Genomic DNA, 26,508 nt, shown 5'->3' on the forward strand with positions numbered 1-26,508 from the left:
GGAACAGAATAGAAAACTCAAGAATGGATATGGTCAACTCAGAAAGTTAAAAACAGAACTACCCTATGATCCAGGCAAACTATGGAAAGAGCCCAAATGTCCATCAACTGATGAATGGGTAAAAAAGATGTAGTATATATACACAATAGAATATTATTCAGCCATCAAAAAGAATCTATTCTTGCCATTTGCAATGAGTGGATGGAGCTAGAGGGTATTAAGTGAAATAAGTCAGAGAAGGACAAATACCATATGATTTCACTCATGTGGAATTAAAGAAACAAAACATGAACATATGTGACAGGGATGAGATCGAGGGAAACAAACATAAGAGACTCTTAAAGATAGAGAACTAACTGTGGAGAGTTGATGGGGGGTGGTGGGGTAGGGCAAGGGCTAGATGAGTGATGGATATTAAAGAGGACACTTGTTTCAATGAGCACCGGGTGTTGTATGTAAGTGATGAATCACTGAATTCTAATCCTGAAACCAGTATTGCACTGTGTATTGACTAACTAGAATGTAAATAAAAATTTGAAGAAAAAAAATAAAAACATTTTTAAAAGATGCCAAATAACGTTAAATATAGCAACCCATAGTCAAAATACAACCTAATTATCTTCTTATGACTCTAAAAAGTACCTAAATTTCAAAAAGTAATTCATAAGCCTCACCAGAAGAATTCCCTTCCTAAGCTGAAGAATTATAATAAAAAATGTTTTGTGGTTGTATACAGGAGACTTTAAATTACAGGTCTCCCATTTTCTAGTTGGGTAACCATGGGCAAGTTAATTCTGAGCCTGTAACCTATCACTAAATGGACGTAATACCTAATTCATAGTGAACATATGAGGATCAAAATAGATAATACATATAAAGCACTTAAAACAAGCCCTATCAGGTAAGAAGACTTTTTAAAATGCTGTCTGTTATTATGCTCATTTTTTCAATAATCCTATTGTAATGTTAGCACTATATATCATGTGTATCAGATCTATAAAGTAACAATAAAAGTAATTGTATTAATTTCTTAGGCAGATTTAGATAAGTCATTCACTGTCCCTGTTTCTCAGTTTTGAAGCCTATAGAATGGTAGTACTACATATTACTCATATTACTAATACAGATAACAACAATGGCAGCTAATACCTGCTCAGTGATTTATAACCCAAAACGTGTGACTACAGATACTCACTGTTAGCTACTCTGCTCTATAGCCTTTTAGGAATACATACCTGTCAGGACGGGCAGTGGTAACAAGTCACTTCAAAATCTCAGTGGAATATAACACAAAGGTTTATGTCTCCCTCATGCTACGTGTCCATTGTGAGTCAGCTGTGAGCTCTGCCCACTGTAGTCACTCAGAAACCCAGGCTGACAGAGATTCCATCTTGCCACATGTTCCCATGATCATCAAGGCAGGGAGAAGAGTACAGTAGCTCTCAAAATTTTGCTCAGAGTGTTTCAGGCTCCTCCTGCTCTCATAGTTTTAGCCAAAGTGAGGCACACAACTTCTTCAAGTGGTAGGGAAATATAATCATACCAGGAAGTAGAGAGGCAGGAATATTTGGTAAACAGCAATAAAGACTGCCATAAATACTAAGGGTACTATTTTCCTCAAATATGAAAATGATCAGAAAGTCCTAATTAAAATGTGAAATAATATGTAATCATAAAAGACCTTATTATTTAATCTAAAATTTTTCTCTCTTATGAAGATATATGTGTTGGATTTCACTTTGGGGCAAACATTAATCATATCAATACATTTTTATTTATATTCATTTTCATCAATTCTAATTTTTATTACTTGTATAATCAATATTTATTCCATATGAAATTAGTAGATTCAAGTGTTTGGGGTTTTTAAAAAATTTCATGACTGGGTATTTATAGACATGACAGTCCTTATACTTTCTATTATATTTAAACTAGGAAATTTTACCCCTTGGTAAGTATAATTATAGACAGAATGTGTACGCCAAAAGGATTTCTATATTTAAGTGGCATATGCATGGGTCATGATCTTTCAATAGGTTTATGTTTAATCATTAAATTATTTTTATTAAAAATGATCTGGTAATTCCAAAGTTCAATATCTAATTTAGAGTTACATGTTACTGAAATGAAGTTGAATAATTTATAGGAAGCCAAAATTGGTAGTTTTTACACATACCAATATGCATGTTATGTGGAAAGCTTTTTACATGGTTAACTTATACAATAAAATTAAAGCAACATACAAGTCAATATAATAAAATAAATTTTATTTATAAATAAGAATTGGGGGTTTAATAGAGATACATCGGGAGTGTGTGCTGTCTCTTTTGATCTGCCACCATATTCAAAGATGGGATTTACTTTTGCACCAAAAGATACAATGACATCAGATAATAAAATCAGAGTCTGTTGCATGCTTCTTTTGCACATTTTGTACATCTTTAAATGCCAAGTGCCCTGCATTGGGCAAAGAGTACAACAGGTCACCAGTGGGGTTATTTTTATAGTACTTAAGGATGTGCCAAATTTGAAAGGGAGAGCTATACTTTTGTTCTTTCAATAAGGAAAAGGACCAGTCATTTGGGAGCAGTCTGTATGAAAAATGTGGGGAGATTTAAGTTGGCAAAAGTTTGCTTCAACTAATAGTAATATAAGAGGTTTTTTTAAGGATTTCCAAACAACTTACTAGGTTTGCATTACTAAAAATAGAACCAATTCTAGATGTATTATTAGGAACTTTATACTTCAGCCCAATTGGCAAAATTTTTAAGGTCTGATGACATCAAGTATTGGTGAGACAGTAGAGTAACAAGGATTCTGAAAACACTGGTAGGAACATATGAATTTGCCACTGTCCACCACACTTCTGGGTACACCTGGGAATTAACTTTTGTCCTTCCTGATAGAGAAGAGTGATACCTTTGAAAATTTATGCCCTGCTTATAGGCAAATAGGGGCAGGGCAGGGAGCTTTTCTCATTTTTGCTTCTCTGTTATCTTCAGCTCAAAATAATTGGTATGCCACAATGACGTATTTTGGGATATTCTACCCTTTCAGTACCTTCCTTCCAAAAAGACAGTAGTCAAGTACGTGAACGAATTTCTTTTCCTTATTGTGTTAAAGACTTGAAATTCCTTTTCAAAGTAAAAATTGATAGGGTGCCTCACTATGTAAAATGAATAAAAGCTCAGCTTAAAAAGAGGAAGGGTGAAAGGAGAAGGTGAAAGCTCAAATCCTGTCTTCATGAGATTTTGTTGTGAAAACCATCAAGCTAGAGGAAAACACCAGGACTGGAAACATCAGTAAGAGACCATTGAACAAAATGGAGATATTCAACCTGGGGCATGGAGAGAACTTGATGACTGATCTCTAATATTTATAGAAAAGGTTTTTGGGTGGAAGAGGTCAATGCATTTTGTGTTGCTACTTAGGACAAAACTAGAACCAAGGAAAGCAAGGAATAAGGAAGAAGGCAGCAGTTGGAAGAAAGTGATTTTTAGGTCCCTTTCCTTCTACATGGGTTCATGTAATGTTGAAGTTGAGGGTCAAAACCAATGTAGGAGTCCACCATGATAATGCAGGACACACTGGTACAAAACAGAAGTCAATATCAGTATCAAATGCCCCTTGATGCATCTGCTTGCATTCTTCTTCAGGCAATTGCTTTTAAGTGCTATTTCTCAGAGTCTGCTGACTTTTTCCCCCATAGATCTCTCATTTAAAGTAAGGAAGAGGAACATATGCTGACAAGATGAGCAAGGATCGAGTGGTATGAAAATTTCATCCACTAACATGGACAATCAGTTACATTCTTAGGTTTGCTAGTCCCTCAAACTTCTTCATTAATTAGCTCTCAGTTGTTCACCTTCCCACACTGAGCTCAATTTGCTGTGACACCATCCTGTTTCAGAATGCCTCACAAGCAATGAAGAAAGACGGTATCTTGCAAATGAGTTGGCAGCTGGTTTAGTTAAATATCCTTCCACCCACGCTGTACTACATTGATTAATTTTTAAAGAAATGGCTAAATGAAGATATTAATTATTTGTATGTGGTATATATGCTCACATGCACACCATTATATTTTAATTTACTTTTTAACAAGTAAGCCAATATGACTTTTAAATTATTTCCCATCTGGCTTAAGTACTAATAAAGAAGAAAATCTATTAATTTGTGCCATATCAAATTCACCCTTTTTTTTTTCTTCTACTTTCTAATTATATGGTTCTCAAAGAAATCAAACTAGAAAAAATGGATTTAACCTTCTTGCTTTTTAGTCCACATATATAGCTGTTTAGTGTGGGAGTGAAAGGAAACATTTATTTTTGGAAGCCTTAACATTATAAAAACAGAACATGTACACAGTTATCTCTCTATTATCTATATTTATTTTAATCATGCTTATGTAAAACTGAAATACAACAAGGCAAATTGATTATCCTGAAAATAATTAAGTGCCATCTGAATCATCAGAGAATTCAATTATATTTTACCTCATTTTGATAGTGTATATTATGACCATTTTTTTGGAAACTGTATAAGCCACATAGAATACATATAATGACTCTCTATTGCCCTGGTTATTTACTCATTACACATGATACCAGCACCATGTGTTACAAGGGATTATATACATACAAACACATGAGACATTAAAGTTTTGAGGTGGTAAATTCTTATGAATTAATTTGTTACAGTTTTAGAATACTTTTCCTGGTTCAAACTGTGTGTGTGTGTGTGTATTAAGGGACAATTGTACATGTTGATAATAAATGGAATTGAGAAAAATTACATATAGAAATTTGAATAATGAATATGCTGTCAACATATTGAGTATTTTTCAACATGTTGAGTATTTTTCAACATAAAGTCAAAAAACATTGTACTTTGCTTTCCAGATGTCTCAAAATAGAAACCATACTGTTGCCTTTCAGGTAGGTTGTGGATTGTCTGGAGGAGAGCACATTCTTACTGTAACATTTGAATGAGTCATTGATTTAATTGCCAAAGGTACAAAACCTTTGAGAGAAGTGAGATGAGCACGGGGAGGGGGAGCAGCTGCAGCCAATGTTTGCCAAGCTCCACTTTGCTGCCATGATTCTCTTATGAGGGACTCGAGATCTGGAGTCTTTTATTCTTTTTCTTCCTCAGAATCTTATTTTATTCTATGCTTCCCTTGTGCTTAGAGAACTTGTGTCACCATCTCTGTCCTTGCATTTAAGGAGATATTTACGAGCATCGAGTTCTCTTGCTTCTTGAACACAGAGAGAAAATAGAGTATTCTCTGTTGTCCCTAGACAGAATCAAAGACAGTTCATTTCCTTACATTCAATTCTATGACTCCTTTGTCACTTCTGTGACATTCTTGTTCCTAGGTGGTGCTGATGCTGAGTTTGATCTAAGGGATATGTTCAGAAATGCGCTTCCCTGCGCCAACCTATTGTTATTCCCTCTAAAATATATTGGGAAGTGCAGTAAATCTTGAGGAGAATGGAAAGAAAATGGGATCAAGTGTAAATAGATGTCCTATCCTTTGTTGCTTACTCTTTTCATGGCTTTAAACAAGGCCCTTAAGGGACACCTGAGTGGCTCAATTGGTTAAGAATCTGCCTTCAGCTCAGGTCATGTTCCCAGGGTCCTGGAATTGAGCCCTGTCTTGGGCTCCCTGCTCAGTGGGGAGTCTGCTTCTCCCTGTCCTGGTGCTGCTCCCCTTGCTTCTGCTCTCATATTCTCTCTGTCAAATAAATAAATAAAATCTTTAAAAACAATACAAAACAAAGTCCTTAAGTGTCTTGAGTCATTGATAAAATAGTACACCTGAGAGAGTTGGTATTGTCACACAAATTAATGAATGTGAGAATATTTTTGTATATCACAATACACCAGAATTATGTCTATTTTTATGCATATGACAAAAGTAAGTTTCTTAGAAATGAGCTTTCCAAAAATAATGCTAATCATCGAATAAACCTACAGTTTTGCACAACAATAGGACTATCATCCTGGAAATCTTAGAATATAATGTATGTTTAGTTTTTTTCCCTGAAAAGAAACCTAAAGTATTCATGAAGTATCTCAGAAGTAAATTTGTATCCATAGATTAAAAAAAGAATCTTTTATATTCTTTAACTATTATTACTATTTGTGTATAAAAGTCTTATAATTACTCTTTTTTAAAACCTAAAATTAGCATATCTCCTTTTTTCACCCAATTAACTCAAATGAGTAACAAATTATTTTTTAAAAGCTTTCTAAACTGATATTCTGTAATGACTCATCCATGAAAATGTCTTTTCTATTCAGAAGTCTGCACCTCTTTTATCTTTTAGTCAAACACATAATTTACTACACAGCTTTAAAAATGCCACATCAATCAACCAAAGGCCAATCATTTTATTCATTCCTCTATTCATGAGAATGCCCCAGAAATGTGGATGGTGGTAGTGGGTTTTCTGTGAAATTTGTGGTAGAACAGGTGATCAGTTAGTAAATATGCAAGGAATTTGTTCCTCTAATTTTTTTTTCCTATCTTCAAATCTTTATTTAAATTCTAATTAGTTAACATATAGTGTAATAATTGGTTTCAAGAGTAGAATTTAGTGATTCTGTACCTCCAATCTTACAATGAACAAGGAGACTTATCTCAGTCTGTGTTATGGAAACAACAGATCACCCACCAAAGGGCTTGGTAAACAACTCTGGATTTCTCACTCATAAAATGAAAACCTAAATCCCTAATCTGAGCTTTCTTTTGGAAACCAGGAATTTGAAATCCCTGCTTTATTTCAGCAATTAGTGGCCTTATCTGTTGTACTGACTTGCTAATAAAGAAATACATGAGCCCAGAAAGTAAAAGAAAGAATGAGATGTTCACCTGCTACCATAACTATCTGATGGCATTCCATGGTATGTCCATTCTTGGCAGCTAAGTTTCAATGATGCATTAGTACTTTGCTGTGATAGCACTTTTACTCTGCAGAGTCACCTTGGGATTGTTTTCATCTTTTTTTTTTAAGATTTTATTTATTTATTCATGAGAGAGAGAGAGGGAGGGAAAGAGAGAGAGAGAGAGAGGCAGAGACACGGGCAGAGGGAGAAGCAGGCTCCATGCAGGGAGCCCGACGTGGGACTCAATCCCGGGTCTCCAAGATCATGCCCTGGGCTGAAGGCAGCACTAAACTGCTGAACCACTGGGGCTGCCCCTGTTTTCGTCTTTTGTGAATCGTTTAGCCACTGCTTCTTCCTTTCACATTCTCAATATTAGCAACAGAACTATTTCAATATTTTTATTTTTTGACAAAAATGTGACTGTTAATAATGCCATTTTTAAAAAGCTTGATCATTCACAATAGACTAGAAAAGCCATTGTTTCCTTTTTAAGCCACCTAGAACTTGCTTCCAGACTTGGGGCATGACTGGCCTCTGTGAAGTTACCAAAGCCAAAGCACTGAATTGGAAATTAGGAGACTTGGATTTGAGTCTTGCTCTTCCACTGACTAGCTGAGGAGTTTAATCCTATGTTTCAGTTTCATCGTTTGTGTGACCCTGGACAAATCATTTGAGTTTCTTTGTGCTTCAGTTTCCTCATCTGTAAAAGAGGATAATAAAAGTGCCTACTGTGTAGCATTGCTATAAGTAGTACATGGGATTATGATTATAAAGGACCCAGAACAGTACTGGGCTTATGCCAAAAGCATGTGTGTCATCTGTAATAATGTAACAGTAATCTGTCTTGTCATAGTTCTTGTATTCTCTCTCCTTACAAGGTATAATGAGAACCAAATGATGGAATACATGTTGTAGTCATCTTTGTATTGAAAACTCATATGGCTGTTGGAAGAATTCATTTCCTTAGGATGGAAATTTCTTACTAGATGTCAGCCAGGGACCACTCTCAGCAATTGGAGACTCCCTATCCTTCCTGCCACATGGCCTTTTCCACATTATGGCAGTTGCCTCCTTCCAGGCCAGAAAGAGCATTTCTCACTGGTTTCTAATCCCTTACCACCTGTTGAAGAAAACTTGCTTATATAGGGCTTACCTGATCAAGTAGGCCACCCAGGCAAATATTCCTTTAGTCAGATCCTACATGAGAGTGGCATGATATCTTATCATGCTCACAGGTTCCACCCTCACTTAAGGGGAGGAGATCATATTAGAGTAAGGGTCATCTTTGAATTCTGCCTACCACAAACGTGAACAGGAAGTGAAAAGTAAATTGACCTGCCAAATGCACATTCTTGTATGTTGCATCGCTGTCATCCTCATTGTGTTCATGATATCAAACTTTTATCATCATACAACCCTATTTTTATTTTCAAAGGTTTAAGTAAACTTTAGGTTTTTTATCATCATACAACCTTATTTTTATTTTCAAAGGTTTAAGTAAACTTAAAGATTATTTCAGTTCATTCGATAACCATGTAATTCAGCTTTGCATTTGCTTCATAACTCTCTCAATTCCTATTCGATTTGGCGTATTTAACCTCCAACATTCTCTCCTTTGATCTTTGAGTCAATGACTCATGGCACTCCCCAACAACAAAGTTCATGAAGAAGTATGTTCTGTTGAATTCACTAACCCATAAAATACTCAACCATTATCCCCCTTACATATACATATTCAGCAATCCTGAACTTCCCTATGGCCTGATTGTGCTCAACTCTAAAACAAACTAGGGAAAAGGTAATCTTTTCCGATGCTTTAATGATATTGAACCCAGAGACTAATATAACAGACTCTGAGATGTTTATTCATAAACATAATATAAATATAAAAGTTCAATAAATAATAAAATATAATATAAATTTAAAGTAAGTATGAATATAAAATAAAAATATAATAAAAGAATGATGTAGAGAAAAATTGGAAATGATTACATCATCCATGAAAATGGAATGGGGAAACTGGGCCTAGAAATCCAAACAAGAATCCTCTGACACTTTCTTAATATAAGTGCTTTTAGGGCAGAGATAAGTTTTATGCCTACACAGAAATTAGTAAAACTTTGTTCATGAAACAAAGTAAAATTTTATTTAAAAAAGAATGCAGACTAGAAATTACATCTGTGTTCAAATTATCTTTGCCACTTTTGATCATGGATGTGTTACTTTGCCTCACTGACAGTTTTTGTCTGTTTAATGTGGAGGTAATACTGTCTACTTAAGAACGTGTTCTGAGGAGTAAGTGAAATAACCTATGCTAAGTTTTTAGGACAATGCCCAGTACATAATGAGCATTTAGTAAGTGATGACTATTGTTGTTTTGTTATTTTTATTCATTTTAGTTATGTTAACATGTGGCCCAATGTCTGGAATGTATTAAGTGCTCAGAAAACATCACTTTCTTCACTCTTCTTCAGTACCTGTTTGTTGAATTGAACTGGATCTGTAAAGAAGAGTATTTCAGATATTATCAGTCTGGTTACCATTTGTCTAATTTTATTTAATTTTATACAATTTTCTTCCTCCCTCTTCCTCCCTGCCTGAATGCCTGTCTTCCCTTCATCCTTCCTTCTTTCCTTGTCTTTCCTTCTTTACTTCTTCTCTCTGTACCTTCCTTCTCTTTCTCTTATCTTTTTTTCTCAAGCAGATATTATTTTAAATTTCCGAACAACCTATGTCAGCAAGTCTGGCCAAGTTATCTTTGAAGCGAGATCAATTTGCATCCACTATGTCACAACCTGGTTCATCATTGATTTAATTGCCGCTCTGCCTTTTGATCTCCTGTATGCTTTCAACGTCACAGTGGTGAGTACAGAGGGTCCTTCCACATGATCTTGATCTTAACCCTGTGTTTGTTTTCCATATATTCAGGTTTTAAGCATTTGTGACAATTTGTATGTCCAGGACCTTGTGCCCTCCTGAATATAGATGCCAAAGTGACCAATGGTACGCAGACCATGGAGTTCCACTTAAGAGAGTTACTTCCTTTTGAAATCTGCATTATCTGTATGAGTTATTTAAATACATAGACAAGGAAATAAGAAAAGCCTGAGTTTATCATCAATACTGACTCACAGAACAAATCCTTTGATAAGGAAACCATCTGCAGGAATACAGGCATTACTATGTATTACTTAGGCAGATATTTACATCAGGAATTTAGTGGAGAGTTTAAGATTTCTTCCAGTTTTATGACTTTTACTCTCTACCTCTTGAGTATTTCATTACTTACTGGCAAAACAAATAAAAGACTGATCAAGATAAAGAAGAATATTGAAATTAAAAAAAAAAAGAAAAAGAATTCAACCACTTCTTAGAAGTCCTTATAAAAATGTTGGGTGGGGCAAAAGCCTAAAAAACACTGACCGTGAACTTGAGAGCTCTCTTGGGTTTTTAACTTTTCTCTATGATTGTAACTTCCCTTCTTCCTTCATGGAAAGCCTTTATCCTCATGCCTCCTCGCAGGAAATAAAGTATGTCCACTTGTGGTAATAGCTATTTTTACTATTGAACAATTGTTGTTCTTAAAAGCATTAAGTGCTCACTTATACATAGAAAGAGTTTTAGGGAGGCATAATAGCATTTTGGGGCCAGTAATGCAGTTTGCTGCTACAGTAACCAATTTTAGCAGGCAAAAATTTACTAAACATTAGTTCATATTAAACATATTTCTTACTCAGTTGACAACCCCTTGAGATTCTCTATCAAGAATTTAAAAGCATAGTTTTCAATACTAAAGTGATCAGTGTTTCAAATATAGTCATTATTGACTTCAGAATGAAGATTGAACTGTAATCCTGCCTATTGAGTACAGATTTGTGCACTTGTTAATTACCTATATAATAGTATTTTTTTTCTTTTTCTTTCTTTTTTTTTTTTTTCTGAAGATGGAAAGTTGAGGGTGTCAACATCTTTAAGAGGTTTATAAGTTAACTAAAGGAAACCTCTGGGGAAAAATTTAGTATATAATATCAATCAGTGCCACATTGAGTTGTTATCCAGGCTTTTTAAAGTGCTTTTTAAAATTGAATTTGACTAGATAAGTGTGCTATAATGAAAGTGTAATGACTTAAAACAAGGCTTTGCAAGACTGCAACAAAAAAATTTCAAAAGAAGTACATAATTTACAAAATGCTAAGAAAACTTTTCCACATTCTCCTGGAGAATTCTTAAATAAATCGTGTTGAATAGACTGTGTTCTAAATTAACTTGCTGCTTTGCTACTACATACTAATAATATTTTTTTATGTTCCATTTCTCTTTGGGGACTGAGCAAATAGAATGATTTAAAATATATATTGCATCATTATATTATAAAATCTATAAAATTTTAAGATACATAATATGTTTATATATAATTAACATCCTCATTGTCTAAAATTAACACAAAGGATTTCTGACAAAATCTAATTCTCATATTTTGATGAATTTTAAATACTTGTACACCTTTACTGCATTCTTGCTCCCTTTCTTCATTCTGCCTTGTGAAATCTGGCACTAATACTTTATAAAGAATACAAATTATAGATCAACATCTCTGTTAGAAAGAAAGGGAAAGGAAGGAATAAAGGAATCTCTCTTATCAGTGATGATTTTTCTGTGTCTCACTGGAGTGAGAATATGATCATTAACAGATTGGCACATAAAGTTGCAATGCCCCCAAATAAATGAGTTAAGATAAAATCGTCTATTTTAACAGAAAAGCTTGTTCAATGTATTATATTTACTTCCCAGGAAAACATAAGCTACGAAGAAAAGTTTATGCGTTATGCAATTTTTTAAAAAGATTTTATTTATTTATTTACGAGGGGCACAGAGAGAGAGGCAGAGATATGAGCAGAGGGAGAAGCAGGCTCCCCACAGGGAACCTGATGCAGGACTCCATCCCCAGATCCCAGGATCATGCCCTGAGCTGAAGGCAGATGCTCAGCTGCTGAGCCTCCCAGGCTTCCCACATTATGCAATTCCTATACTGCACAGGCTTACCAAAAAAAAAAAAAAAAAAGGAAATAAATAAATAAATGAATAAACACAGGTGTTGGCTTTCCAGATCTAAAATACACTCAGTCAGTGCATCTCTGTAGATGACACTCAAAAATACATTACAACCATCAAAAATATATTGAATGCTCTAATTTTGATTCTGACTATAATTGCTGATAGTAAATGTTTTATATACACTCACACATTTCTTTAATAAAACTTACCATGTGTAAGTCATTATGGAAAGGCACTCTGAGTGACAAAGTTGTGAATGAAACAGAAAATATGATAGAGTGAAAAAGGCAAAAATATAAATCCTTATATTAGGTCTTAATACTTGCCATCTGAATGACTTCCTTGGGGAAGTTAAACATCAAAAATGGCAAAATGAGCATAAAAATCGCTACAGGGTTTCTCAGCAGCCTAAAAAGGCAACATTTTTATAAACTACCTTGCTAAGTGTCAAACACACAGAAAGACCTTGGTAAATGTTAATCAAATTCTCTCTCTCTTCTCTCTGTCTCTCTCTGTCTCTCTCTGTCTCTCTCTCTCTCTCTCTCTCTCTTTCTCTCCCCTAATGGATAGCCAGGGGGTGGTCATGTCCACTTAGTAATAGGGGAAACTCCCATTTGATAGGGGGTACTGATGAGTACATCACACTCTTGCGCCTGTCTTTAAGGTGCCTCTAATTTTTATCACTGACAAATTCAGGATAGCATCCCAAAAGTAGAAAGATACTTTGTTTTTTCCAGATTATATATTTCCAACTAAATCGAATATGCCTCTTTCTTCTGTCATTCATTAAGAGACCAAACTCACATTTTATAGCAAGAAGCTATTGACTCAGATGGGAATAAGTATAATTTTTTTCAAAAGTGTCAGCAAAATCACTAAGGCTGTCTCATCCTGGACACCAAGGCTCATGTCCTTTATCTTTTCAAAAGACTATTGTTCTCATGTAAGGACAGCCCCCTATTCTTCCCTTGAACATCTTCTTTCTGGTCAAAGGAAATGGGGAGTTCCTTACATTATTAGTATTCTATGGTCATTGGTGTCTTAGTCTGCTCAGGCTGCTATAACAAAATATCATTGATTGGGTGGCTTGAACAATAGAAATTTTTCTCCATTCTGAAGTCTGGGAAGTCCAAGATCAAGGTTCCAGCCAGTTTTGTTCTTGATGAGGGCTCTCTTCCTGGCATATAGACTGCTGTCTTCTTGCTATGTTCTCACATGGCAAGGGGAGAGAGAGACATTGGGTTAAGGAGAGAGGGAGTCAGGGAGAAAGGGAGAGAGGAGGAGGAGAGAGGATACTCTCTGGGCTTTTCTTGTAAGGGCATTAACCCATCTTGAGGATCCTACCCTTTTAAACCATTAAACCATTTAAACCATTTAAACCAAATTACTTCCCAAAGGCCCCATCATCAATTATCATCACATTGAGGGTTAGGACTTCAACACATGAGATTTAGAAAGACAAACTTCAGTCCACAGCAAATGGCTTTTTCCCTTTGAGACTTCTGTTTGAGGTTTTATTTCAAGTACAAAACTGTCATCTATCTATCATATTCTTCTACCATAAAACAAACTCCACTGTCAGTAATTCCTCTAAGTTACAAAGTAGATATTCCAAAGTACTGGCATTTAATCATCTGGTTTACAATGAGCTGGAAAAATGACAGATGAGAACTTGGCTGTGAAGGAGATGAAAATAAAACTTGACATAGAAGAATGAGAAAAAGAAAAGCACAGCTAACCGACCTTACTATTTTATTATATTTCAGTATAGAATAATTCACAAGATTACAAATGAAAACACTTTAACTGAATTTCTATTATTATATTAAATGTAGAGTGTTTTGTATCTCAATTTATTACCCATTCATTCATTCAACATATATTTATTGAGCACTTACTATATGTCAGGCACTGCTCTAGGTACGAGTTTCTTAGACATAAGGAGAGATGAATAGTGGAGGAAGGAATTGGAAGTCAACTAACTCCAGAGCTAATTATAAAGGCAAATTTCCAGAAGATGCTGGCCGTGTTTATGATTCTGTCTTTAGGAAATACCGTTTTTAGGGGTAGTCATACAAACCACTTTCTTCCCCTGTATTTATGGTTCTTTCCACACCCCTTCCCAAATTAGAAAAAATTGAGTAATTTGTCAAACTCTATTTGCATATAAGCCTATACTTTATTTGCCTTTTCTATTTTAGAATGCTTATTGAGGCTCATTGAGGTGTGAAAGAGTATACATTAGTGCACCACATGTGTTGTTAATAACGACATTGACCATTCTGGTGGACACCAACAGTGCACATTTTTCAGTTGGGCGCTCGAAGTCAGGAAAATAATCCCTTAGCAACAAGTATACTGTTTAGTGCATACGAAGTCAGGACGTAGGAGAGTTTTCAAAAATTGTGTTCATTTTATTTTGGTTCTCTAAGCGTATTTGAGAGAGGGCTCAGGATGTATAAGTTTCAGGCACATGTTTTCCCTGTCTATCAGCAATGTTAGAAGGAAGAGAGCACAGCACATGAGACAGAACATGCTACTGGCATTTTTGAGTAGATCTGATACAAGTTTGATAAATCTAATCACTGTGTTTTCCAAAACTAAGTTATCGTTATTGCCACTTCACAGGGTTTTACTTCATCATGTATCAGTTATTGTTATAAAACCGCTCTTACACTGAGGAAGGGATGTGGAATTGAAAGAAAATGTGTGTAATAGGTGGAGACACCTTATGTTCAGTCCTGAAACCATAATGTGTTTCAGTTGTTTATCGTAATATACAAAATTATATTCAACCAAATAGGTTGAGAAAAACAGATAAATCTTAAGGAAAATAAGAATTAATTTAAAGAAATTTTATCTTTTGTTCTATCACTTCTTGATATAATATGTTAAGAAATGAGATTGGTATGGTCATGAAAAATGACCATAGCATTGGGATCATGATTATACTTAATTTCAAGAACTTTTCAGGACAGCTGTAAGTTAAAGTAACGTCATAACATGAAATGAGCCCATGGGTCAAGTTGTGCCGCCCTGTCTCCTCCCACAGGTGTCTCTCGTGCATCTCCTGAAGACAGTCCGGCTGCTGCGTCTTTTGCGTCTCCTGCAGAAGTTGGACCGTTATTCTCAGCATAGCACAATCGTCCTGACTCTGCTCATGTCCATGTTTGCACTTCTTGCACACTGGATGGCGTGTATCTGGTATGTCATTGGAAAAATGGAGAGGGAAGACAACAGCCTTCTGAAGTGGGAAGTTGGTAAGGGCTTACATTTGTCACATTTTCCATTTTTAAGTGAAAAGGAAGATTGTCTAGAATTTGGAGGAGGTGAAAGATGAGTCCATAAATATGTCCTCTGACTGTCAATTTGTCTAATAATTTTTAGAGGTGGAGTGGGCTGGGTCCATGATCAAGTGATTTCTCTTGAGAAAGTTTTCTGGAAAATCCTTATATATATTTTAAAGAGTAATCGGTTAAGATTTCAATGAGTTAACTGTTTAAAATGACCAGCCAGGCTGTAGAAGTGTTCAGATAAGTAATGTGTTATATTATCTGACATCTCCAATGCAGGGCTAGTACCATTGGATCAGTGGGCAACTGGCCTATGGCCAATCACTGCAGTGAGACAGAGAGAGAATGTATTATAATGACCCACTTGCCACATTTAGTATACTTCGGGAATTTGGGATGATAGAGGGTACTGGATATCAACAAATATAATTTGTAGAATTTTGTGTCCCCATAATACATGGGAATTTAAGGGAGATTTTTCCAAGGGTTACATAATTCTGCATAAATGAATCTGAAATGTTCTGCACAGGAACACATTTTTAAACTTATGTTAACCACAAGAACTTTACAGAAAATGAAATTCTGAAGGCTATAACCCTCTATCCAAAAATATCTGCATTCTTCTCCCAGTCATTGCCTTTAGAGAATTGTCATAGTACACCGTGTAGAATTCTTTTTTTTTTTTTTTCCTTAATCTGACATTTCATCAAAAGAATCTGTTTCTTGGTTGGCTAGAAATTCTTCACTTCTTTTCTCCAAAAATCAATCTTGAACTTTTGGAAACTCAGACCTTTGCACAGGGATGAAGCCACAAGAGATTCCCAAGAGAGAAAGATGCTCTAACTTTTCATACCAGTACTTAATGGCAGAATGCATTTGGAACATCCCTGGGTTGCCTCTCATAATGCCAGCCTTTCACCATAGGGCGTATATACAAAGCCTTCAAAGTACGTCTTTGGAGAATGAGCTGGAGATCCTATGAAAACAGATTCCAGGGAGTGAATCACCTGTCTACGTTCTTAAAAATGCACCTACACATCTCGATATTGACCCTAAGTTGCACCAAAGCAATGAATGTGTTCTGATAATTTTCATCTCGGAATAGTCTTCTCTTCCTTATCAAAGTACTTCTTCTGTGCCTTGCTGTGGATCTCAATTCTCAGAAATGAAGTCAAGGGAGCAATACAACTGCAGAGTGAAAGCAGGAATATCCTACATATTTGGGATTTGGGAATGTGAGCAGGGATTTGGGAATGTGAGCAGGGAGAGGAAAAGACAGCAGGAGGAGGACAGAGAAGAGTTGATTAAAAGGAGGACCAAAGTCTGGATTGTACTTGGTTTAAAACATTTCCTGTCCTTTAGTATTGTTTCCCTTTCTATTTTCTTGTCCTGAAGGGTCCCTCATCACATACTCTGGTGTAGTCCTAATGGTGTTCAGTGAATCACAGCATTAGATCTCTGCCCTATGTTTTGAATCCATATTTAAATTCTGACTTGTGGTCAGCCACCTGATTCCTTTCTGGGCCTGACCTAATTTCCTTCAGGCCCCAGACCTATACACTCATATTAATTTGTAAGCCTTGTCTAGTCTGAGAGTCTCCAGATGGGGAAATTCAGCTTATTCACGCTCTCAAATTTAGTTAGATGAGGAAAGCTTTTGTTTCATTTCCAACACACCAGTTCTGCTGCAGATGTACAAGCTAGCTGTTGTTTTTCTTCCCACAAACACACAGAGGTATTGATTTTCTAAGAAAAAAGAAGCCAGCCATCTGAACTGCTTCAGTATTGCCCCCTACCACTCCTACTCTTAAACTTGATGTTATGGTTCAATGTAATGAATGGAAGCTTGTGAAGTGGAAGTCAACCCACAAAGAAAGCACTGGCATAGTACAATGATGGGAAGAAAACATTGGGTTGGGGCAACAGTACTCTCCTATCATCATGGCTCCACCACTAACCAATTGTGAGATTTGCAGTAATTTGGTTCACGTCTATAGGCCTCAGTTTCCTCAGCTAGAATATGAGAAAACTCACCAAATAACTCAAAAGTCTATTTTGGTTTCCATAATTTATGACTTTAATGGAAGAACAAACCCAGTATGGTGTGATTTTTTTTAATCATGGTTCAGTGTCCACATAAACCATCAGTAGCAAACACCAATATCAACAAGTTTGAGGAAAGAGGATGTGTCAGGGAGTATATCTTGTGATCACAGCACGTTAAAGAATTGCTATGTTTTACTCAGTTATGATAAGAACAACTAAACCTTTATCTTTAGAGAATTAGATTTCCTGTCCAAACACCTCTCATAAAATGATCAGGAAGGTAGTATGCTAATTATGTCTGTCAATACTGGATTTATAGACTTGGCTATAAGGACTTTCCCTTCTCTTAAAATTACTTGCCCTATTGTTCATTTAAAAGATTTTCCAGCTGAGATTTGGACATAAATTAAATAATTATGACCTTTCCTATTTTTTTAAAGCAGCTGAGAATCTAGGATAATTTAGTTTTTCCTATGGAATTTGTGTATTAATATTATATTTATCTTTTTTGGTCCAACTACCATGATTCAAAAAATTCTTCACACAAATAAAGTTTGATTAGAGAACATGTTCTTATGGTGTGACTAAAGGTAGATGTATAGAACAGATTCATATCCCCAAGGGATAAAATGGAATTTTCTTTCTAATCATCGTTAATTGTCTTAAAATGATTTTTCCCCTTTTTGTCCTTGGCAGGTCTACTACTTATAGCTAGAGAGAGCTCCCATACTTTTCATCAGATCAAATCAAAGTTAATCTTTTAAAAAAACTGTAATATCACTTCTCTATAAGATATCTATTTTTGGAAGGAAGAATTAATATTCATGGATTAATTATACCAAAGGCTGGTTATGAACTAATTTGCCTAGTGTTATTTTTACTTCATATTCTTATACACTTTCATACTGTATTTTAAGAAATTTAAGGTTTGACTTATTGTTTCATGGAATTTTAGGCTTGGGAGGAGCTTAGTCGAACTTTTTAAATTTTATGGTGAGAAATCCAGCTCTAGGCTATATAAGCTCTGTGGTGGTAGGGGTTATTGTCTGTTGTATCACTGCTGTATCTCCACTACAGTGTATATTTCTTTGCACATGGCAAATGTTTGAAAAAAAATGTTGAATGAGTCAGTCTTCAAGGCCATTCAATTACTAAGTGACAGTCATGGGACAAGAACCTAGATTCCCTAACTTCTTGTATAGAACTCCTTCTAATAATTTTGAATGTTATGAGATTAGAGGAAATGGTTATTCAGCAAATCTTTTCAGGCAGGAAGTTTGAGAGGGGAAGAATAAATAAAGAGATCACTTAAGTTGTTTACTCATTCAAAAAATATTTTTTTGAGTGTCCAGTGCAGGCTTCCTTCACCCTGTGTAAGGCACTGGAGATAGCAAAACAAATATTATACTTAATGTCATGGAACTTAAAGTGCAGTAGGAAGAAGAGACAAATAGCTCGATAGATATATCACAGTGTTATAGTTCTATGACTGGAACATGCATAGAGGGAAGGCAGCTAGATCTAACAAGAATATCATCAAATATCATCATCTGATCCTCGTTGGATAAAACATCATAAAAGCTGATTGATTTAAAGGGCTCTCTAGTTACCAACTGCTTAGCATTTACAAGCCTCTGAAAAATTAGTAAATTTCACATAGCCTCACAATTGCACACATACAGATTTCCTCTTCCAGGCTAATACAGGTGACAGGCCCAACATCTATCCTGTAAGCTTGTTGAGGTGTAGAAAACTTTTATGGAACTTAGTGCTTCAAGGGCAAGATTTAACATTGCGTTAAAGAAGCATAACACAGGGCAGCTTTAGTGGCCCCGCGGTTTAGCGCCGACTTCGGCCCAGGGTGTGATCCTGGAGACCCGGGATCAAGACCCACGTCAGGTTCCCTGCATGGAGCCTGCTTCTCCCCCTCTGCCTGTGTCTCTGCCTCTCTCTCTGTGTGTCTCTCATGAATGAATGATGAATGAATGAATGAATAAAATCTTAAAAAGAAAAAAAAAGCATAACACAACTGAGTCTAAGTATGCTTTTTATTTTAAAAAGGTTTTTAAGATTTATTTATTTGAGAGAAAGAGAGAGAGAGGAGGGGAGGGGTTCGGGGAGAGATAAAGAGAATCTCAGGCAGACTCCCTGCTGAGAATGGAGCCACCCACAGGGCTCAACCTCAGGACCCTGAGATCATGACCTGAGCTGAAATCAAGAGTTGGATGTTTGAGCCACCCAGGTACCCCTAAGTGTTCTTTTTAAATTAAAATTTTTATTTTGGCTGCAAAGACATGTTTCAGAATGATCTCTTAGGGAGGGGGTATCTTTATTTGTTTTCTATAAGAAGTCTTCAATAAATACCCAGCTAGATCTGAATAAGAAGACATGCATGTTTCTGTACATCCCAATTAATATAGGGATATATTATTTTAATTATCACTTATGAAGTTCAATAATGACATTGAATTAGTCCTTAAAGAGTTCCTTAGGATCCCAAATAGAACATAATGGTTCTGATTTAAGTTAGAAATATTTGGATTGGAATCTTGCTTCAGGGATTCACTAGGCATGCGATTTTAGCCAAAATGACTTCAGTGTGTGACTTTTTATACAAGGCTCTTTAGTTTCCTTGTCTGTAAAGTGGATATGGAAGTACCGACCCTCAGTGGTTTTGAGTATTATAAGTGCTCAAGTTGACATACCTAACACAGTCTGGTAAGTAGTATGTTCTTGCAGCTGATAGCTACCACCATTACAAACACCTCCTCCATTCTTACTACTGATTGGTGCTATTCTCCAACTGCAGTTATCTGCTCAAACTTCCATCAATGAACTCTGTATGCTATTCAAGTCTAGTGAAGAGGTGATATTTCTCTTACAGTCATGATTCTTGTTTGGAAGCAAAAACAAAAAAGGAATCCATCAGCAGGACATGCAGACTCAGAATGAGAGAACAAGACTTAGGGAAAGAACATGATCCAAGGCAGCTCCAAGCATCCCAGTGCAGGAAGCACAGTTGCTGACAGTTTGCGAACGTGGCCTAGATGTGTTTCTGCTTCGTAAATGCTATGAGAGACCCCTAACCTTCTGTCTCTAATTTGCAGTCCCTAAAGGGAGAATCCAATTGGCCAAGCTTAGGTCACATGCTCAAATACTGACTGCTGGGGTGAGGTGGACCTCCCACCTTCACTTCCCTGGGGCCCTGTGTCTCTCAGTTTACTATGCATGATGGAGAATACCCGCTTCACGTAAGGTTTTAGAGAGAGAGAGAAAAAAAGATGAATATCTTCTACTGTAACATCTTTACCCTTACATTTAAAAACAAACAGGACAACGTACAAAAAAACATTTATTAAAATGCTTCTATGAATCATACCCTTCTCGGACATTGTCATGCCAAATGGAATTAGCTGAGAAAAGGACATGTGGTAGTTATCGATGCTTCTTGCTTACTACAACACAGTCTGGGCTCCTTATGTAAACGTCACAATGGCATTCTACTGACCAAGCCGTGCTTCCTCGGCTAGACTGCATCGTGGTCAGTAGCTCCGATTTGCAGCCAAAAATACTTCCTTACATTCTTTCTCAAAGCTATCTCTATTTCTAAAACTGTGACATGCTGAACTTTAAAGTAGATGATCTGCTACAAAGGATAGAGATGAGAGTACACTGTAATAGAGAGAAGCTTTTTTATCTTTTAATCCTTTGGCTGGAGTAAGCTTATCCATTGTGGATGCCTAAAAGTATATTTGTACCAATGACCAAAAAAAGAGGGAAAAAGCCCAAAAATCTGGAATGGGAAGAAAAGGATTAAGTGAGATATCATTTTCAAATTTTCATTGACAATTTTAATCCTAAATCTGATCCTCGTTGGATAAAACATCATAAAAGCTGATTGATTTAAAGGGCTCTCTAGTTACCAACTGCTTAGCATTTACAAGCCTCATGCAATGGGCAAAAAAATGACCAGTCTTATGATATTATGAGCTGGTTATTTCAATAACTGCATCAATTTTCCCTTAAAAAGATATAACTGACTAGCATTCTACATTTTCAGGTTTTGTATAAAGAATTATGAAAAACTGTTTGAGATAGCCTTATCTATAGATTCTCATTCTTGGGAGTATATGAAATGAACAAAGAGGAGAAAAAGCTTAAAATGAAGGTTTAAAATGTACCCCAGTGAGGGGTACCTGGGCTTTTTTGAAAAACAAAAGATCTTAAACTTTAATGTGTACTGAAATCACCTGAGGATTGTATTAAAATACAGATTCTAGTTTAGTAAATCTGAAGTGCAGCCTGAGACCCAGTGTATTTCACAAGCTCCTGAGTGAAGTCCAGGCTGCTGGTTCCCCCACCACACTTTGAGTAGCAAGGTTTAAAAAAGTCTCAGGAATTTCTGTGACGTTAATACTCACAGTTTATAAACAGTCCTAAACCAACAACAACTCAGTCCTTCCTAACCTGTTCCACATCCCTGTCTCTTTTCAATCCTCATCACATCTGTGAATTTATTTGAATATAGTAATGGACCAGGGAGGTCCATTCTCTCAATGGAGATCCTTCTCCATTGAGAAGGAATTAACCTCCATGCTGAAGCAATATATAACACAATATAATATAATATAAATTATATAATTTAATATATAAATTAAATATCATCACCAGAAACAATTTATATTACTGGTAGTTCTGAGAAACTAAAATTAAATGCCATCAGTTTTAAAAGAGTTGCCAGTGCTCTATTCTATTTTGATAAAGGTTTCTAGAAAACAGAAATGTTTCCATGTTTTCTAGAAAGATTTTACTCTTTGCCATAAAGAGCAAATGGTCTATTCTTAAAATTGAGTTTTCCATTGTACATTCTGAATATAATGATACACTTTACTTATAAAAAATTGAGGAAATAACATATATGAATTTCCAATGCTGAAGTTGAATTATCTCTGTCGTCTGACCTTGTACGTTTAAAACTTATTTGGGCATTTAGAAAGCAAGCAACACAAAATTAGCTTTTAATTGCATACTGTTCTCAATCCTTTGATAGGAAAGTTTTGTGTTTCGGGTAGCAGACTGGGAGTTAATATGATTTCACATTGCAAGAGTTGCCCAATAAGAGGATGTACTTCACACTTAACAATTAGAAAATACTGAAGCTGATATTTCAGAATATTCTTGTACCAGGGTTTCCAAATATGTTTGAGCTTCAGACCATACACTCCAAGCAAAAATGGTCCTATTGTCATATAAGTTTGAGAAATGAAGGCACTCCATCCCATTCTGAAGGACTGACAAGGTAAATTAGCACAGTGTGAGCTCAGAGAAATCCCAAAGAAATTGTTTAAACTTTATTTAACCCAAATGTCGCATACATTTATCTTACCTCATAACCTTTCCTTTTTCTACTACACATTATTAATATTCTGTTAATCTCTCATGAATTTGGAGTTTAAAAAACACACCTTAACAAATTACTAGACTTAGTATCATAGTAGGAGGAATAATTATGATTTCCATCTTTTTAACAATATGGGATACCACTGAATCTTTCCACAGTAAATCTATAAGAATAGAGAGAGAGATTATCCTCATTTATAATATGGAGATAACAAAAAATACCTACATTAGAGAGTAGTTGTGTTGCAAGATCACTGAGCATGACAATCAAGAAAGAATTCTTGAGACCTTTTATGGTGCAACTTAAGTTTATTTAAGTAGCATGGGGATAAGACCCATGGGCAGAAAGAGCTGCACTTTTGCTGTATGAAGCTGGCGTTCATATGCTTCATGCTCAAGGGGGAGGGGACATGCAGGGAGTATTAGATCATGAGTGTTTCTTTGAATTTCTACTCCTAAAACTACTTTCACTGAGATCTCTTGGTGCATATCATTCAGCTCACTATTAACTATCAGTGAGAAGTACAGGCAGTCATGAGGCCATTTTCAAATGTAGCAACCAGTACTTATTTGATCCTTATAGAGACTAGGCAGGCTATATGTCAGCGAGGGCTAAAGGTGAACATTTTTCTGCTTCTATATCTCATCAGTTGGGTGAGCTTAAGTAAGCTAATGTATATAAAAACAATTTGCAAACTAAGAAGTGATGTAGAATTATGACACATCATTATTGTGTTAATAACATACACACAAACACACATACATATATATATGCATATGTGTATCTGTATAAGTGTATCTTTCTCTCTTTCCAGAGAGACATTATGTACATACTCTATACCACAAACTCCTGTCTTTATGTTCTTTCCATGATACTGATCTCAGTATGCCTATGTAGAGAACCCAAGGATCATTTATTTGGGTGAATGCAGGAATGAATCAGTGGACCACAAATAAAGCCTTCTGTCCCATATCAATGTGTCATCCCACTCAGATTAAAGAGGAAGAGGTTCTGAAGTCAGTCTTCCTTCAGTGTTCAGAAGTAAGTTATGCCGGGTATCTCTTTCTTTATATTATCTTATCATTTATAAAATTAAAGAACAAAATTCTCATTCCTCATTTGGTGAAACTGTATTTCCATGAAGTATAGATCATACAGTAATAGGAAGCCAGAGGGAGAGAAATGAACAAAGAAACACACTCTTAACTATAGAGAACAAATTGATGGTTACCAGAGGGGAGGTATGTCAAGGGATGGGTGAAATAGGTAATGGGGATTAAAGAATACATTTGTCATGATGAGCCCTGCATAATGTATAGAATGGTCAAATCACTATTGTACACTGGAAACTAATATAACACTATATGTTAACTCTATGGAATTAACATTAAAAACTTAATAAAAAATTAAATAAAGTAATAGAAAGCCAAATGTCAAGATTATATTTCGATTACATAGTACATTATTTTAAGATGTAATAGAAAGCCAAATGTCAACATTATATTTCAATCAAATTATGTATTATTTTAGGATACTTTGACTATCCAAAAATTTAATTTCTTCAGTATTCAAATCACATTTGAATGGGAACTGTTTTGTTTCTATGGGAGGGGAAAAATAATTTTCCCTCTACTCTTCTAGGTTCTTGGAGGAGACACCTTGTAATAAAATGACAGACTAACAGAAGAAAACAGAAGCATGATAGCATGTATATCCCCTATATATGTGAGAGAAACCCAGGAAAACTGAGTAACTTGCCAAAATAGTCCATGTTTTCATCTTAAATACTACCCTCAGCTAAAGACAAAGGATTTAGGGAGTGGGGAACCAGATATGGGAGTTATCAGGAAAGCATAGTAAACAAGGGTATGGTTGTGTTAAAAACAAAAATTCAAATGAGTAAATTTGAAGATCAAATTAACTTTCTTAACAATTCAGGACAGCATCCCAACCAGCAAGTAGAAAGCATCCTTTAGAAGCTATACAAAATGGAAGATTTCTAAAGGCAGAAATGGTGCTGGACAAGGAAGTTATCAGCACAAGAACAGAAAGAATTGTTTCAGGCAAGGCCATCTTCCCTTAGCAGAAAAGACAGAAAGTCTTACTTAACATGCAAATGACCTCACTAGTGCTGATCAGAAATTCCAGACTGATTGGTTTAAAATTCCATTCCTGAGAGAGGCTGAAACTGCAATTAGGTTAGGTATTAAGTTTTGGTGGAGCTTAGCAAAAGTGACTCCATTTTGGGCCTCTAGTTTCTTTTTAACAATTGATATGAGTATCAGTATCATATCAATATCAATATCCAACTTCAAAACCATATCATTAAAACAAGTTATTCAAAACAAGTTCTAATCACAAATGACTTCATTCAAAACAAGGTTTCAAAATATGGATTTGAAATCATAAAAAGTAAGTACACAAGTGGTCATTGGTGACTGATTCAACCTCCATCCCCTCTCCCCTCCCTGAAGGTTGGAGTGGGATGGAAATTTCCAACATTCTAATCACAGGGTTGGCTATCTAGCAATCAGCTTCCATCTTTAGGTGCAATAGTTATATCATAGAAAAGATGTTTTAGGAGATCTGTGCCAGAAACAAGATGGAAACCAAATACATATTATTATGAATCACAATATCACATATACTATTCAAATATGTAGATTTTAAGGGCCATATTCCTCACTTAGCGTCTTGGGATTTGTGTGGTGTGGCAGTGAATAAGTCAGTTCTTAATTTCCTATTGTGTAGAGTATGATAAGCAATGGTTTCATCCTTATAGGATACCAGAGACAGCTAATCATTTCAACTCTTTCATTCCCTATCCTGATCCTTTTTTTGTGTTTTCTGAATTAGTGAATAATTCAAACACACTTCCATTTTCTAACTGGAGATAAATTTGGGTTGGTACTGCTATCTTTTATTAGATCCAAAACCCTCCAATGAGCTGCTTCCTAGTCTCATTTTGTCCTCTCAGCCCTTGAAGGAATATGCTTGGTTCTCAAACACCTTCAGCCCTGCCCTGACCTAGACTTTGGAAGAGAGAATCTCCTTTGAGTATTTTCTGCAAGAAGGTGATGCTCTGCTGACCATTCATTGACTTATTGTGCTCCTCCCAAAGGATCCTATGATTTAATCACTAGAAACTTTGCCTACCTTTGACCTCTTCTTTCTACCCTAAAGGATTTTCCTGAGTTTTGTGGTTGTTAAGATCAGGGACAATAATATGTTTCCGGCTTCCAGAGTGCCAAATGCTTCTATACTTAAATAAGTTCAAAGTTGAAGATACTAGTTTTAGGGTGGTCCAAAAGGCAATGTGAGCATCTAAAGAAAAGAAAAGGTGGTCAGGGGGAGTTTAATATAGCTGGTTGAGGCTTGGATCTAACTTTTTTTCTTTCTTTCTTCCTTCCTTCGTTTCTTTGTTTCTTTCTTTTTTCTTTCTTTCTTTCTTTCGTATATGTGTATAGTTTAAATGCCTAAATAGCCTCTCAGTATTATTTATTGAATAATCCATTTACTCACACTAATTAAATATGGCATTTTAATCATACTCAATTATTATGCATACTTATGGCTATTACTAGATTTCATTTTTCTTTCACTGACAGTCTAATTTTATACCAGTATTGCTGAGTTTAATTATTGTACTGTTTAAATTTTTGGTACAGCAAGTAGAATGAGGCCATTCTGACTCATTTACTCATTTAGATCAATATTAGGAAAAATCACCCCTCCAAAAAAATACGAATGGCATTTTAATTGGAATTAATTTCAAAAATTAGTTTAAGGAAATTAATGCTTTTATAACAGTGAGATACTTTT

General features: G+C 35.6%; 1 protein-coding gene across 1 annotated transcript in view; it reads left to right on the plus strand.

Annotated features, from left to right (window-relative positions):
* Positions 1 to 26,508, plus strand: part of KCNH8 (potassium voltage-gated channel subfamily H member 8) — a 363,281-nt gene that overhangs the window by 241,949 nt on the left and 94,824 nt on the right. Inside the window, exons 6-7 of the mRNA XM_077865348.1 lie at positions 9,596 to 9,753; positions 14,999 to 15,206. Of these exons, the coding sequence (XP_077721474.1) occupies positions 9,596 to 9,753; positions 14,999 to 15,206 (366 nt within the window). The remainder of the gene's footprint in view (positions 1 to 9,595; positions 9,754 to 14,998; positions 15,207 to 26,508) is intronic.

The sequence above is a fragment of the Canis aureus genome, chromosome 22, assembly GCF_053574225.1.
Source record: "Canis aureus isolate CA01 chromosome 22, VMU_Caureus_v.1.0, whole genome shotgun sequence".
Lineage (NCBI taxonomy): Eukaryota > Metazoa > Chordata > Mammalia > Carnivora > Canidae > Canis > Canis aureus.